This window comes from Hyla sarda, chromosome 3 (genome assembly GCF_029499605.1).
Source record: "Hyla sarda isolate aHylSar1 chromosome 3, aHylSar1.hap1, whole genome shotgun sequence".
Taxonomy (NCBI): Eukaryota; Metazoa; Chordata; class Amphibia; order Anura; family Hylidae; genus Hyla; species Hyla sarda.
The window spans coordinates 212251404-212265297 of NC_079191.1; the positions used below are offsets into that span (position 1 = coordinate 212251404).

Here is a 13894-nt window from a genome sequence, read left to right on the forward strand (position 1 = left end):
AGCAGTCAGAGCTTCTAGAGGAAGCCAGGGACCCCCCTCTGCCGACATTGGAGCCCCTCAGGAGAGAAGATCCCCCTTAGAACAGATTACATCACAGGGACAGGTAAGAGTTAAGAATAAGTTAAAGTAAAAAAAAATAATAATTCCCCCCGACCCCTAATAGGTCCCCAAGGGTCCGCCGCAGTTCTTTTTTTTTTAGCGTGACCTGAGCCCTATTAGGGGTTCAGGGCCCTGCATTTGCGCCCCCCCCCCCCATTTATTTTTTTTGGCCGCAGCTTTTTTTCCCCCATATAACTATGTGATTTTTAATCACACCCCGTTATATAATACAGTCACACTAAGCACACACACTACATACATACCACCCCCCCCCCCACCACCACACACACACACACACACACACACACTCCCCGCCTAGGACCGGCTTTACAAAGTGAGGCCGGTCATCGATCACTTTGGGGCCAAATTTTTTGAGGCCTACTTACCGCTCAGGGAGCTCTCGGTAGATGTGTCTCTAATCAGTTTTAAGGGGAGACTCTTCTTCCACCAGTATATTCCCTCGAAGCAGGCGCGGTATGGCGTGACGCTCTATAAACGTTGTGAGAGTACCTCTGGGTACACTTAAAAGTTTAGAGTATATGAGCGACGATATTCCCGTATTGAACCCCCAGATTGTTCCCCAACTCTGGGTGTTAGTGGGAAAATCATTTGGGACCTTGTGCACCCTTTGCTGGATAAGGGTTACCACGTGTACGTGGACAACTTTTATACCAGCATCCCTCTGTTCACATCCCTTGCCGCCAGATCCACGTCCGCTTGTGGGACCGTGCGGAAGAACCAGAGTGGCCTCCCTCTAAATTTGATCCAGACACCTATGCCCAAGGGTGAGTCCCGTGCCCTTACCCATGAAAACCTGTTGCTGGTTAGGTATAAGGATAAGAGGGATGTCCTTATGCTGACCACAATTCATGGTAACGGCAGCTCACCTGTCCCTGTGCGAGGTACCACAACACCAGTCCTCAAGCCCGATTGTATTCTGGATTACAATCGGTAAATGGGGGGGGAGTTGATCTTTCTGATCAAGTCCTCAAGCCATACATGGCCATGCGGAAAACACGGGTATGGTACAAAAAAGTTGCAGTCTACATGGTACAGTTTGCCATGTACAACTCTTTTGTACTATCCCAGTACGCTGGCAACACAGGGACATACCTTCAGTTCCAAGAAGAAGTCCTAAAGGTCATGATCTTTGGCGACCGGGAAAGAGCAGGCTGGAGTTCCCAAGGAACTGGAGTTATAGGTGCCAGGATCGCCTCTTCATTTTAATTTTCCACAATTTAACCCCAATGTACCAAGTCCAGAGTACATTGCAAAATTTAACCCCATATACCACTAAATTGCCCAAAAAACTTTTATAAAAAAAATAAAAAATAAATGATAAGACCTCTGGGGGTATTTTTTCCAAAAATGGGTCATGGGTCACTGAGTCACTATCACCGGGGACTTTTTTATGTGGATTAAAAAAATGGAAAAATAGCAATCCTACTAAGCTAGGAAGAAAATTTAGAATAAGGCAGAATAAATAGAGAAATAAGAAAGAAAGGAAGTGTCTGATAAGATATAAAATATAATTACATTTATTGAATAATACTTTTAATACACTTAAAACATGTTGTTAAAATAGTATTGCACTTAAACGGTGGGACAATGGTGGGGGTTTATAGTCCAATGTATGTAATAGGATATGTCCAATAAACAGTTTTTGCAGCACTGGAGGCTCGCAGTTACAAGCCCACTGAGTATACTTGTATGCGCAATAGCGCTAAAGATCTATCCTCTATACCCCGACGGCACGAGGACAAAGTACAAGAAGGAAAATAGATCAAAGTCAGGCACTTAGTGCCTCTTACCGGCTCTGGCGAAAGCAGTTATATGCGCATAGCAGTGCTTAACGATAATCCGGATTGATGCCTCTCAGCCCCGGCAGCACAGGGAAGGTCTAGGAGTTCTGGTTATATAGGCAACAATGCAGAAGCTCAAGGACCCTGACTGCGATCCTGCTGAGAAAGGTGTGCACCCGCAGAGATCCTAACGCCCAGACATGAGGTATGTCCTTACTCCAAAGAAATGTATTTACAAATTTACAGTGACATTTTCTCCTGTTACCACTTGTGAAAATGAAAAGTTTGGGGTAACCCCAGCATTTTAGTGTAAAAAAAAAAATCAAAATTTTCCTTTTCACATCCCATTATAATGACCATTTATCAAACACCTGTGGGGTGTTAAGGCTCACTGTACCCCTTGTTACGTTTCCTTGAGGGCTGTAATTTCCAAAATAGTATGCCATGTGGTTGTTTTTTTGTTTTTGCTGTTCTGGCACCATAGGGGCTTACTAAATGCGACATGCCTGCCCCCCCCCCCCCCCCCCCCATTTCAGCAAAATTTGCAAATGTGACTCCTTCTCTTCTGAGCATTGTAGTGCGCCCGCAGTGCACTTAATGTCCACAAATGGGGTATTTCCATACCCGGAAGAGATGGGGTTGCAACTTCTGGGGGCATTTTATCCTATTACCCCTTGTAAAAATGTAAAATTTTGGGGAAACAAGCAGGAAAAAAAAATCAAAAATCATTTACACATACAACTTTAACGAAAAGTCGTCAAACACCTGTGGGGTGTTAAGGCTACATTCCTTAAGGGGTGTAGTTTCCAAAATAGTAGGTCATGTGTTTTTTTGCAGTTCTGGCACCATAGGGGCTTCATAAATGCTACATGCCCCCCAAAAACCATTTCTGCAAAAAATTTGCTTTCCAAAAGCCAAATGTGACTCCTTCTCTTCTGAGCATTGTAGTGCGCTTGCAGAGCACTTACGTCAACACATGAGGTATTTCCATACTCGGAAGAGATGGAGTTACACATTTTGGGGGGCATTTTCTCCTATTATCCCTTGTAAAAAAAATAATTTGGGCTAAAACTAGCATTTTTGTGAAAAAAAAAATCTTTTACACATCCAATTTTAATGAAAAGTTGTGAAACACCTGTGGGGTGTTAAGGCTCACTGGACCCCTTGTTACATGTCTTGAGGGGTCTAGTTTCCAAAATAGTATGCCATGTGGGGTCTTTTTTGCTGATCTGGCACCATAGGGGCTTCTTAAATGTATCATGCCCCCCAAAAACCATTTCAGAAAAACTCACTCTCCAAAATCCCACTGTCACTCCTTCCCTTCTGAGCCCTCTACTGCACCCGCCAAACACTTGACATACACATATGAGGTATTTCCTTACTCGAGAGAAATTGGGTTACACATTTTAGGAAGATTTCTCTCCTTTTACCCCTTGTTAAAATTCAATAACTGGGTCTACAAGAACATGCCTGTGTAAAAAATGAAGACTTTGAATTTTTACATTCAATTTGCTGCTATTCCTGTGAAACACCTAAAGGGTTAACACACTTATTGAATGTCATTTTGAATACTTTGAGGGGTGCCGTTTTTATAATGGGGTCATTTGTGGGGTATTTCTAATATGAAGGCCCTTCAAATCCACTTCAAAACTGAACTGGTCCCTGAAAAATTCCGATTTTGAAAATGTTGTGAAAAATTGGAAAATTGCTGCTATACTTTGAAGCCCTCTGATGTCTTCCAAAAGTAAAAACATGTCAACTTTATGATGCAAACATAAAATAGCCATATTGTATATGTGAATCAATATATAATTTATTTGGAATATTCGTTTTCCTTAAAAGCAGAGAGCTTCAAAGTAAAAAAAAAAAAAAAAAAATTCTAAATTTTCAACTTTTTCATCAAATTTTGGAATTTTTCACCAAGAAATGATGCAGGTATCGACAAAATTAGATAGAATAGAATATATCACGAAAAAACTATTTTGGAATCGGAATGAAAGGTAAAAGCATCCAAGAGTTATTCATGCTTAAAGTGACAGTGGTCAGATGTGCAAAAAATGGCTGGGTCCTACACTGAAAATTGGCTGGGTCCTTAAAGGGGTACTCCGGCCCTAGACATCTTATCCCCTATCCAAAGGATAGGGGATAAGATGTCAGATCGCCGTGGTCCCGCTGCTGGGGAGCCCTGGGATCCCCGCTGTGGCACCGCGCTGTCATTACTGCACAGAGCGAGTTCGCTCTGTGCGTAATGACGGGCGATACGGGGGACGGAGCAGCGTTACATCATGGCTCCGCCCCTCGTGACATCACAGCCCGTCCCCTTAATGAAAGTCTATGGCAAGGGGCGTGACGGCCGCCACGCCCCCTCCCATAGACTTGTATTGAAAGGGGCGGGCCGTGACATCACGAGGGGCGGAGCCGTGGCATAACGATGCTCCGGCCCCTGTACTGCCCGTCATTACGTGCAGAGCGAACTCGCTCTGCGCTGTAATGAGTGCGGTGCCGCAGTGGAGATCCAGGGCTCCACAGCAACGGGACCACGGCGATCTGACATCTTATCCCCTATCCTTTGGCTAGGAGATAAGATGTCTAGGGGCGGAGTACCCCTTTAAGGGGTTAAACCCATGCGTAATCGGTGTGGAATTTGTGCATGGATTCCGCATGATTCTGCGTTTTCAGTAAAAAAAGATAGATTTTATTTAATTGAACAGTGATGGTATGTGCAGATTCCACGCAAATTCGGCAGAAAGTCAACCCCATTGAGTTCAATAGGATTCCGCAGATAAAGTCTGGAAAAATATAAGACTAGACCTTTTTCCGGACCGCAGAAAACAGAATTTCAGCAGCTGAATTCCGCATGGGGAAATCCTTCTGTGTGAACACTGCCTTAGAGGAAGTTCAGTGGTTACTAAGAGTGAATAAAGCAATTTCACTTGTCTTTACAGGTAAGCTATGGCTGAACAAAGTGTAAATGCAAGTAAAACATCTCATAAACAACTATCCAACTCAGACTACAGATGGGAATATGAGTATTATGATTATGCACCAGTTTCTTTTGAAGGACTGAAGGCTCACAAGTGTAAGTATTGCCTTTTGAAATTATACAATATAAATTTTTGTTCCTTAACTACTTAGACAAAGAAGTTGTCCTCATCAAAACAAGAATGGGGGAATGCATTAAGAGTGGTGTAGGTGCACATCTTTTTACCCCATTAATTTGTGTGGTGCAAACTGTGTACCTGCACCACATTTTTTACATAATGGGCGTGTGATAAATATGGTGCTGATCAAATTTTTTATTTCAGTACTCCACTTTGTATGGTGCTCCTTCTGCAACTTTTTATCCTGTGCGTCAAAATGTGTGACTTTTTAATAATGCTGTCTACAGCCAGTTTAGTAAGCCAAGTCAGGCCTGGTACAGATTTACGCCTTAGTAAGTGCAGTTGCGCCATGAGATGCCCCAAACTGAAAAGTTGCACATCATAAATTCCTGACCACTGCATGAAATCAACTGAAATAATTACTTGGTATGTTCTTTTTGAAAAACCTTGTTTATAAGTCGAAAAACTCTAGCACAAAAAAATCACTGCACCAAAATAAAAAATAAAAATAATACAAAAAACAAACTGTATATCTGTTCATAAATTCCCCCCAATGTGAGTTTAGGAAAATGGTTTATGTCTATAGGTGGCTTACAAAGAATTCATCCATGTTATTTGCTGTTCTAGTTAAGCGCAGAATATTATACAATTTAAAGGAGTATTCCAGAATAGGAAAATTGTACTCCATACTGCCAGCAGTAAAAAAATAAAGAGGTACATACCTTCCTTCGCTCCCCCGGAGCCTCCGGTAACTCGCTCCGGTCTCCGCCACGATCCTCTTCCTGGTTGCCGGTGGTCGTCGAGTCATACTGCGCTCAGCTAATCACCGGCCACAGTGAAGTCCCGACTCGGCCGGCGATAGGCTGAGCGGCAGTGTGACGTTTTTCGGCCCCGCAGCATAGAACTACATTGATCTGTGTGCTCTGTTCTCGATTGATAAAGCCTGGTTCAGCCAGACTCTATCAATCACAGAGCCGGGACCACCATGGAAGCTGAGGTTAGCCCTCCGGCTACCTCCACAGTGGATCGCCCCCACCGTGATCCACCCTACTGGACCACCAGGGACTGGTTAAAGGTCCCTTTTAAACGTCGCTGTCAACTTTTACAGCGGCGATCTAAAGGGCTAATAGCCGGCTGCGCGATCACCACATGTCGGCTATTAACGGCAGCCCCCAGCTACAAGAATCAGCTGGGGGCCAGCTGATATGGCACGGGCTCAAGTCAGGAGCCCATGCATTACACTGCTTGCCGTCTTAGGACGAGCTGGCTTATCCTTAGATGACAACCGGTTAATTGGATTGTGTTGTCTATACTGTGACAGACAGATAGTTAACAGATATAACACATTATGTTAGTAATTAATTCAGTAATCAAGGTAAGTCCAAAGCGTTTTCTTTTTTTGAAATAGTAAATCTAACACACAAAATACTGTGCCATTTGCTTCTGGGCCCTGATGCAAAATCTGCAACAGGGCCCCATGTGCCAATTTTAATACTAGTCTCTTTTGGGGCAGATGTGCTTTGGGGGCACCCTTAGACACCAGGGCCCGGTGTGACTGCTACCTCTGCATCCCTTATAGCTACACCTGTGGCCATTTGTCTAACAACCTTTTACAAGGTATATGCCAGACTTTTAGGCTATGATCAGACGGTAGAATGTCCACACTGAAAATTTCACTGACAGCAGAGCGTCGGCAGAACATGGCGGTGCTAGGACCGCTCGGAAATGCGCCATCTCGTAGATGCCAATGCATTTCCGTGCAGACTACACAGAAAGAATAGACATGTCTATTCTTTCTGCAGACTCTGGAATTGGGATTTCCATTGCAGAAACATCTGTCATAGAAATTCAGTCATGTGCACAGTGCAGCAGAATCCCATTGAAATTAATGGGACTCTGCTTTGACGAAATTACATTGTGTAACCATGGCCTTATGAGTTGTGCTAAATCATCCCTTACAATGTGTTTAATCAACCTTAACCTCATAGTGACATAACTAATTGTAGTCTTATTGTGAAAACACATAGGACATTTAACATTGTTGCTTTGGTAAGAGAGTCCTGTAGTCATTATTTTTCTGCTTCCGTTTTGCTTATGTGTGACATTTATCATACTATCACAGTAGGGTTGATAAAATTGGCTCACATAAGCAAAAACCAATAAACCACTTTTGAATACCATTTTTTTTTTTTTTAAGCACACATAAGCAAAAACCAATAAACCACTTCAGAACAGCACTTTGTTATCCCACCTCAAGTCGTAGCTGTGAAAAAAATGGGATATATATGTTTGTTCCATTTTTTACCACTTTTTTCCCCCCTAAATGTACTAACCCATTTTTTGTTTATTTCTTTTTCTTCTCATTTCAGAACCGTGTATGCAGAGGACTACTTCGGATTTGGTGGAGTACGATGACAACCATTTTATTAATACTAAACAAAAAAAATGCTGAATGAGTGCTTGTGGGGGAGTTTTTCTTTTAATACAAGTTTTTTTAAACGTGTGTTTTTTTTTAAATTTATTTACTTTACAGGCTTAGTAGTGGAAGCCGTCATATAGACAGAGTCCATTACTAAGCCGGGCCTTAGTGTTAGCAAAAAAAAAACAGCTATAGGTAACCCCCAATTATTACCCCGGTATCCAGTCCCCAGCCTAAATAACCCCAGCCTGTTACCGCCTAGTCCCAGGAGCGCCATTTTTGATGCTTCAGGCCTGTTGGTACCGACTTTTCCTGGCACCCATGTGGTGGTGTGTACCGGGGTAATAATTGGAGTTTACCGCTAGCCATTTTTGTGGCTAATGCTAAGCCCTGGCTTAGTAATGGACTCCATCTATAAGACGGCTTCCACTACTAAGCCTGTAAAGGAAAAAAAAAAAACATGCTTAATAAAACTTTTATTCCAAAAAACCCTCCCCCACAAGCCCTTGTTAAACATTTTATTAACATTAGACAAAAAAAAAAAACGCTGGTCATCGGCGCAGTCCACTGAATCCGAAGTAGTCCACAGAATATACGACCTGAAACGAGAAGGAAAAAAACACAGAAAATAGATTAGTACATTTATTGTTACCTGCTCCCTCATCTCCCGCCTGCGCCGCACGACTAGAACTCCCAGCATGTCTTCACTGTAAGGGCATGCTGGGAGCTGTAGTCATGTGACGGTGGGCTGGTGGGAGATGTGCAAGTGGGTGACAAGCCAGAGAAGCTTGTCACCTGCTCGCACATTTCCTGCCACCTGCACAGAACGACCAGCATGCCCTTGCAGTAAGGATATGCTGGGAGTGAGTTGTGCTCGTGTAGCATGGACAGGAGGTGTGCAGGCGGGTGACAAGCTTATCACCTGCCCCTGCCACATGACTACAACTCCCAGCATGCCTTTACAGTAAGGACATGCTGGGAGTTGTAGTCTTGCGGTGGGGGCAGGCGGGAGATGTGCTTTTCACCTGCCCCCGCCGCACAACTTACTGAAAGGACATGCTGGGAGTTGTAGTCGTGTGACACGGGCAGGTGGGAGATGTGCTTGTCACCTGCCCCCCACCGCACGACTACCACTCCCAGCATGCCTTTACAGAAAGGGCATGCTGGGAGTCATAGCCGTGCAGCGGGGCAGGTGACAAGCTTGTCACCCGCTCCCGCCACAGGACTACAACTCCCAGCATGACTTTACTGCAAGGGCATGCTGGGAGTTGTAGTCGTGCGGCGGCGGCCGGGTGACAAACACATCTCCCGCCCCAGGATTAAAACTCCCAGCATGTCATTACTGCAAAGGCATGCTGGGAGTGGTAATAGTGCAGCAGGGGCAGGAGACAAGCTTGTCACTCGCCCCCGACACACGACTACAACTCCCAGCATGTCCTTACTGTAAAGGCATGCTGGGAGTTGTAGTCGTGCTGCGCGGGCAGGAGATGTGCAGGCAGGTGACAAGCTTGTCACCCACTCGCACATCTACCGCCCGCGCAGCACCACTACAACTCCTAGCATGCCCTTACAGTAAGGACATGCTGGGAGTTGTAGTTGTGTGGTGCGGGGCGGTGACAAGCTTGTCACCCGCCCGCTTATCTCCCCCCCCCCCCCCCTCTGCACGACTACAACTCCCAGCATGTCTTTACTGTAAGGGAGCATGCCCTTACAGTAAAGACATGCTGGGAGTTGAAGTAGCGGGGCATGAGCAGGTGCCAAGGAAGCCAGGGAAGCGGGCGGCATTGTGCTCTGCTCCCTGGCTTCCCAGCGGGGAAAATGAAGTTAAAGCACTGTAACTTCAGATTTCCTGCTGGCAGCTGTAGCTGGCAGCATGTCCTCACTCTAAGGGAATGCTGGGAGTTGTAGTTCTGCACTACCTAGTGGATGCGTGATAGATGCAGGTGGGTGGCTGGGGAGCTGCGCAAACTTTTAAAAAAATGTTGTCAAAGGCAAGTTTGTAAGTCAGGTCTGACCTGGCTACACTTGTGACTTTTTGAAGGGGTTTGCATTTTTTTTTTCTTTTTTTGCTTACGTGCGACTTCCGCACTTGATAAATTCCTGACCACTGCAAAGTAAAAACTGATTTGAAAAGGCTGATTTGCTTTTTTTTTTTTTGCTTACACACCAAATTGCACAAAAAATTGCTTAGGCGCACGTGCGACTTCTGTAAGCAAAAAAAATCCCTTGATAAGTGTCCATTCTAGACTGTTAGAGAGAGGAAGGAAGGCGCCTCATGTGCGGGATCAGCAGATCTTGTTAGTGGGGGTGGGGGACAGTAATTCCCAGGCCGCTTACCAAAGTTGGTTGTGCGCCCACACACAACAAGGTAAAATGTAGAATAAATATAAGTGAAGGTCCACTGCAGCCCTCCTGGGTAGAGGTAGAATCAAAACAGGATGACCGTGAATTCAGGAGTTTGTCCGGCGCAGAGAGGAACCATGAGGAAGCCAAATAAAATCAATGGATTTATTAAATGCAACGCGTTTCTCTGCGCATGCGCAGCTTCATCAGGCAAGACTGTTGGCCACATGCTTTCCGGAATGCGTCACTTTCGCAGTGGTAACTGATTTATGAAGTGCAACTTTTAGGGAAAAAAAAGTAGCCAGTTTGCTAATTACACCACAAACATACACCAGTCACAACATGGCTTACAAAATTGCTGTGGACAGCATTTTTTTTAAAAATTGCTAATTTTTTTCTTAGCAGGTTAAAAGTCACAAAAAAAGTTGTTGTTTTAAAAAAGTATTCTACCCCCATATTTTACGTGTTGCTACATTCCAACAGCCATATATCTTTTATTTGTTTCCGCATGCGTCTTTTTTCACTATAGTGATTTTAACCCCTAGAGGACACAGGACTAGCCGTGCAGTGATCACGGTGCTTCCAGACAATTGGGGCCCAATTGCCGTGATTGTTTGGGAGTTTCAGTGACTGCATCTGCCTGCGCAATCCTGAGTGCTGGTGCAGAGGGGGCTGGTGTGGGCGGTGCTGGTGGCGGCAGTGGATGGAGCCCAGGAATCCAGAGGTCAGAGAGACAGAGGATATTAGGCAGGGAGAGTGTATTACAGTATTTCCTAACTAGTGTGCCTCCAGCTGTTCGAAAACTACAGCTCCCAGCATGCACAGACTGGGCTCATTCACACGGGCGGGTTTACAGTGAGTTTTACGCTGCAAGTTTGAGCTGGGGTAGATTTTCCACTGCGGAAAATCCACAGCAGATTACATTGCCTTCAGTGATGTCTGCTGTGGAAAACCTGCCACTGCTCAAACTTTTAGCAGGAAACTCACTGTAAACCCGACCGTGTGCACATACTCTACCCATGCACTACATTACACCTAGATGAAATAAAGAGAAAACCACTACATTTTACACACCCTTACACAGTTTCTCCCTTCTCTCTACCCTCCTCTCCCCCATTAAAATTTACATATTACCAGTAGGGCAGTGTTTCCTAAACAGTGAGCTATTGCAAAAGTACAATCCCAGCATAGCTGGACATTCTTTGATTGTCCTGGCTTACTGGAGTTGTAATTTTGCAACAGCTGGAGGCTCACTGTTTGGGAAACACTACTGTATGATGGCTCAAACAAGGAGGCAAAGACCATTCTTACCTTCAACACAGCCCATCAGTGAGGGAGAAGAGGGCAATGCCAGTAGAGGCCCTCCATACTATTGACCCTGCCCCACATTCAAGTTTCCTTGTCCCCCATACTAGCGACCCGGTCCCCTTACAGATGACCCCTTCAGGACCCCAGTTCCTGATTATGAGCCACTGATTGCTGGGTTTGTTGGCCATCCAGGAATCCAAATTGACCATACAGGCCTCACTGAAATGGATTTTTTTTCAATGAGGACTTTTTCAATTTGATGGTGGCTATTGCCCAAAAGTTTGTGGCCCAGCACCAAGGATTTTTTGGCTAGGTATGATAGATGGACCCCAGTCAATGCAGCCGAGATGAGGACATATTGGGACCTTGTCCTACGTATAAGCCTGGTCAAAATACTGGAGTGGGGATGTTTATGGCCACATATGGGGTATTTCTGTTGTCAGGAGAAATTGGTGAATAAATGCTCACTGCACACCTTATTCAATTTCTTAAGTATAAGAGTATAGTTTTCAAAATTGAGTACCATGTGGGGTTTCCACTTATTTGCAGGAATATTTCGAAAATGGCTACTAAAATTTTAAGCCCTCTAATGTCTTCAAAAAGTAAAAACATGTCTACTTTATGATGCCAACAGAAAATATTCCAGCAACACACCAATAAGTGGTGAAAGTAAAAGCGCTGTATTGACCCATGTTCAGATGCAACGTTTCAGCAGCATCACGCTGCCTTTCTCAAGTGATACCAACATAAAGTCGATAAGAATGAAGTCAGAAGTAAATAAGTCACACTCACCCGAGCTTTCGTCTAATCCCAATAAGATCTTTATTCCAAAGAAGTGCAATATCAAACCAACAATATTGTTCCAGAGCAGGGAGCGAGAGCAGCGGGGCACACCACTGAAGGCAACTAGTTTTGAGACACCTGCGGACACTTCTTCCGGCCAAGGTGTACCAACATAAAGTAGATATATTGTATATGTAAATCAATATGTAACTTATTTGACATGACCATTTTCCTTGCAATGCTAATTTTTCAGAAATGCTGCAAGAATGGACAAAACCTTACCACTATTATAAAGTAGAATATGTCAGGAAAAAAAATCTGAATCAGTACGATAGGTAAAAGCATTTCAGAGTTATTTATGCATAAAGTTATTAATGCATAAAGTGCATAAAATCTGACTGTCTTCAAAGGAGATATCCAGGAAGTGAGGGCTGGACCAGCAGGGCTATGTTCAGGCTCCCGGCATGTCAGTCGTCATACGGTGTGAGCCTCGGCCATCTCACAGAAGCAAAGTGCACAGAGCCCTGCCGCCCCCCCCCCCCCCCCCCCACACTCCTGTATTTTGTCTCTGCATAGAGAGACACTGGCAATAGCTGCAGGGGCAAGACAGCATTTTTTTAAATCTAAAAATGTATAAAAATATACACATTTTTATCAGCTACTGTATACTCCAAAGGAAGTTGTGTAGTTCTTTCCAGTTTGACCACAGTGCTTTCTGCTGCCACCTCTGTCCATCTGTCCTCTGACCTCTCATTTTACCCAAAATTATACGGCAAAATTGAAAATAAAATCATTGAGACAAAATTGAAAGAAAAAACGTGACTTTTGGGGGCTTCCGTTTCCACACAGTACATTTTTCGGTAAAAATGACACCTTCTCTTTATTCTATAGGTCCATGCAATTAAATTGTTACCCTACTTATATAGGTTTGATTATGTCGTGCTTCGGAAAAAAATCATAACTACATGCAGGAAAATGTATACGTTTAAAATTGTCATCTTCTGACCCCTATAACTTTTTTATTTTTCCGCGTATGGGGTGGTATGAGGGCTCATTTTTTGAGCCGTGATCTGAAGTTTTTAACTTTTTGAATTGATCAGACTTTTTGATCGCTTTTTATTCATTTTTTCATGATATAAAAAGTGACCAAAAATACGCTAATTTGGATTTTTTTTTGTGCGAGCGGTTTAATTAATGATATATTTTTATCATTTGGACATTTACGCACACGGCAATACCACATATGTTTATTTTTATTTACACTTTTTTTTTTATGGGAAAAGGGGTGATTCAAACTTTTTTTTTTATTAGGGAAGGGGATAAATGATCTTTATTCACTTTTTTTTTTTTTTTTTGCAATGTTATAGCTCCCATAGGGGGCTATAACACTGCACATACTGATCTTTTAAATTGATCAATGGTTTCTCATAGGAAACCATTGATCAATGATTCTGCCGCTTGACTGCTCATGCCTGGATCTCAGGCACTGAGCAGCCATTCGGCGATCGGACACCAGGAGGCAAGGTAAGGGACCCTCCTACTGTGTCACAGCTGTTCGGGATGCCGCGATTTAGCTGTGGACATCCCGAACAGCCCCCTGAGCTAACCGGCAATGATTTACTTTCACTTTAGACGCGGCGTTCAACTTTGAACGCCGCCTCTAAAGAGTTAATAGCGTGCTGCACCATGATCAGTGCCGCGCTATTAGCCACGGGTCCCTGCCGTGGCCCCGCGTTATAGAACGGGAGCGGACTCAGGGCGTACAGGTACGCCCTTGGTCCTTAACAGGTTAAGGACACTTTCGTCTTTTCCTATATGAGGGCTTGTTTTATGCGCTACCAATTTTACTTTGTAATGACTTCAGTCATTTCACCCAAAAAATAATGATTTGTGGGACAAAATTGAAAAAACTCCTGCCTTTTTGTAATTTTTAGCATCTTACGTTTTCTACGCTATGCACTTTTACGTAAAAATGAAACCTTCATTCTGTAGGTCCATGCGATTAAAATGATACCCAACTTCTCTAGGTTTGATTTTGT

The 13894-nt window shown here is 43.9% G+C and overlaps 1 protein-coding gene across 2 annotated transcripts in view; it reads left to right on the forward strand.

The window, feature by feature from the left end:
• Positions 1-13894, forward strand: part of MRAP2 (melanocortin 2 receptor accessory protein 2) — a 47478-nt gene that overhangs the window by 19988 nt on the left and 13596 nt on the right. For both annotated transcript variants that reach the window (XM_056566017.1, XM_056566018.1), the window contains exon 2: positions 4847-4980. In XM_056566017.1, coding sequence (XP_056421992.1) covers positions 4854-4980 — 127 coding nt within the window. In that variant the 5' untranslated portion in view covers positions 4847-4853. The remainder of the gene's footprint in view (positions 1-4846; positions 4981-13894) is intronic.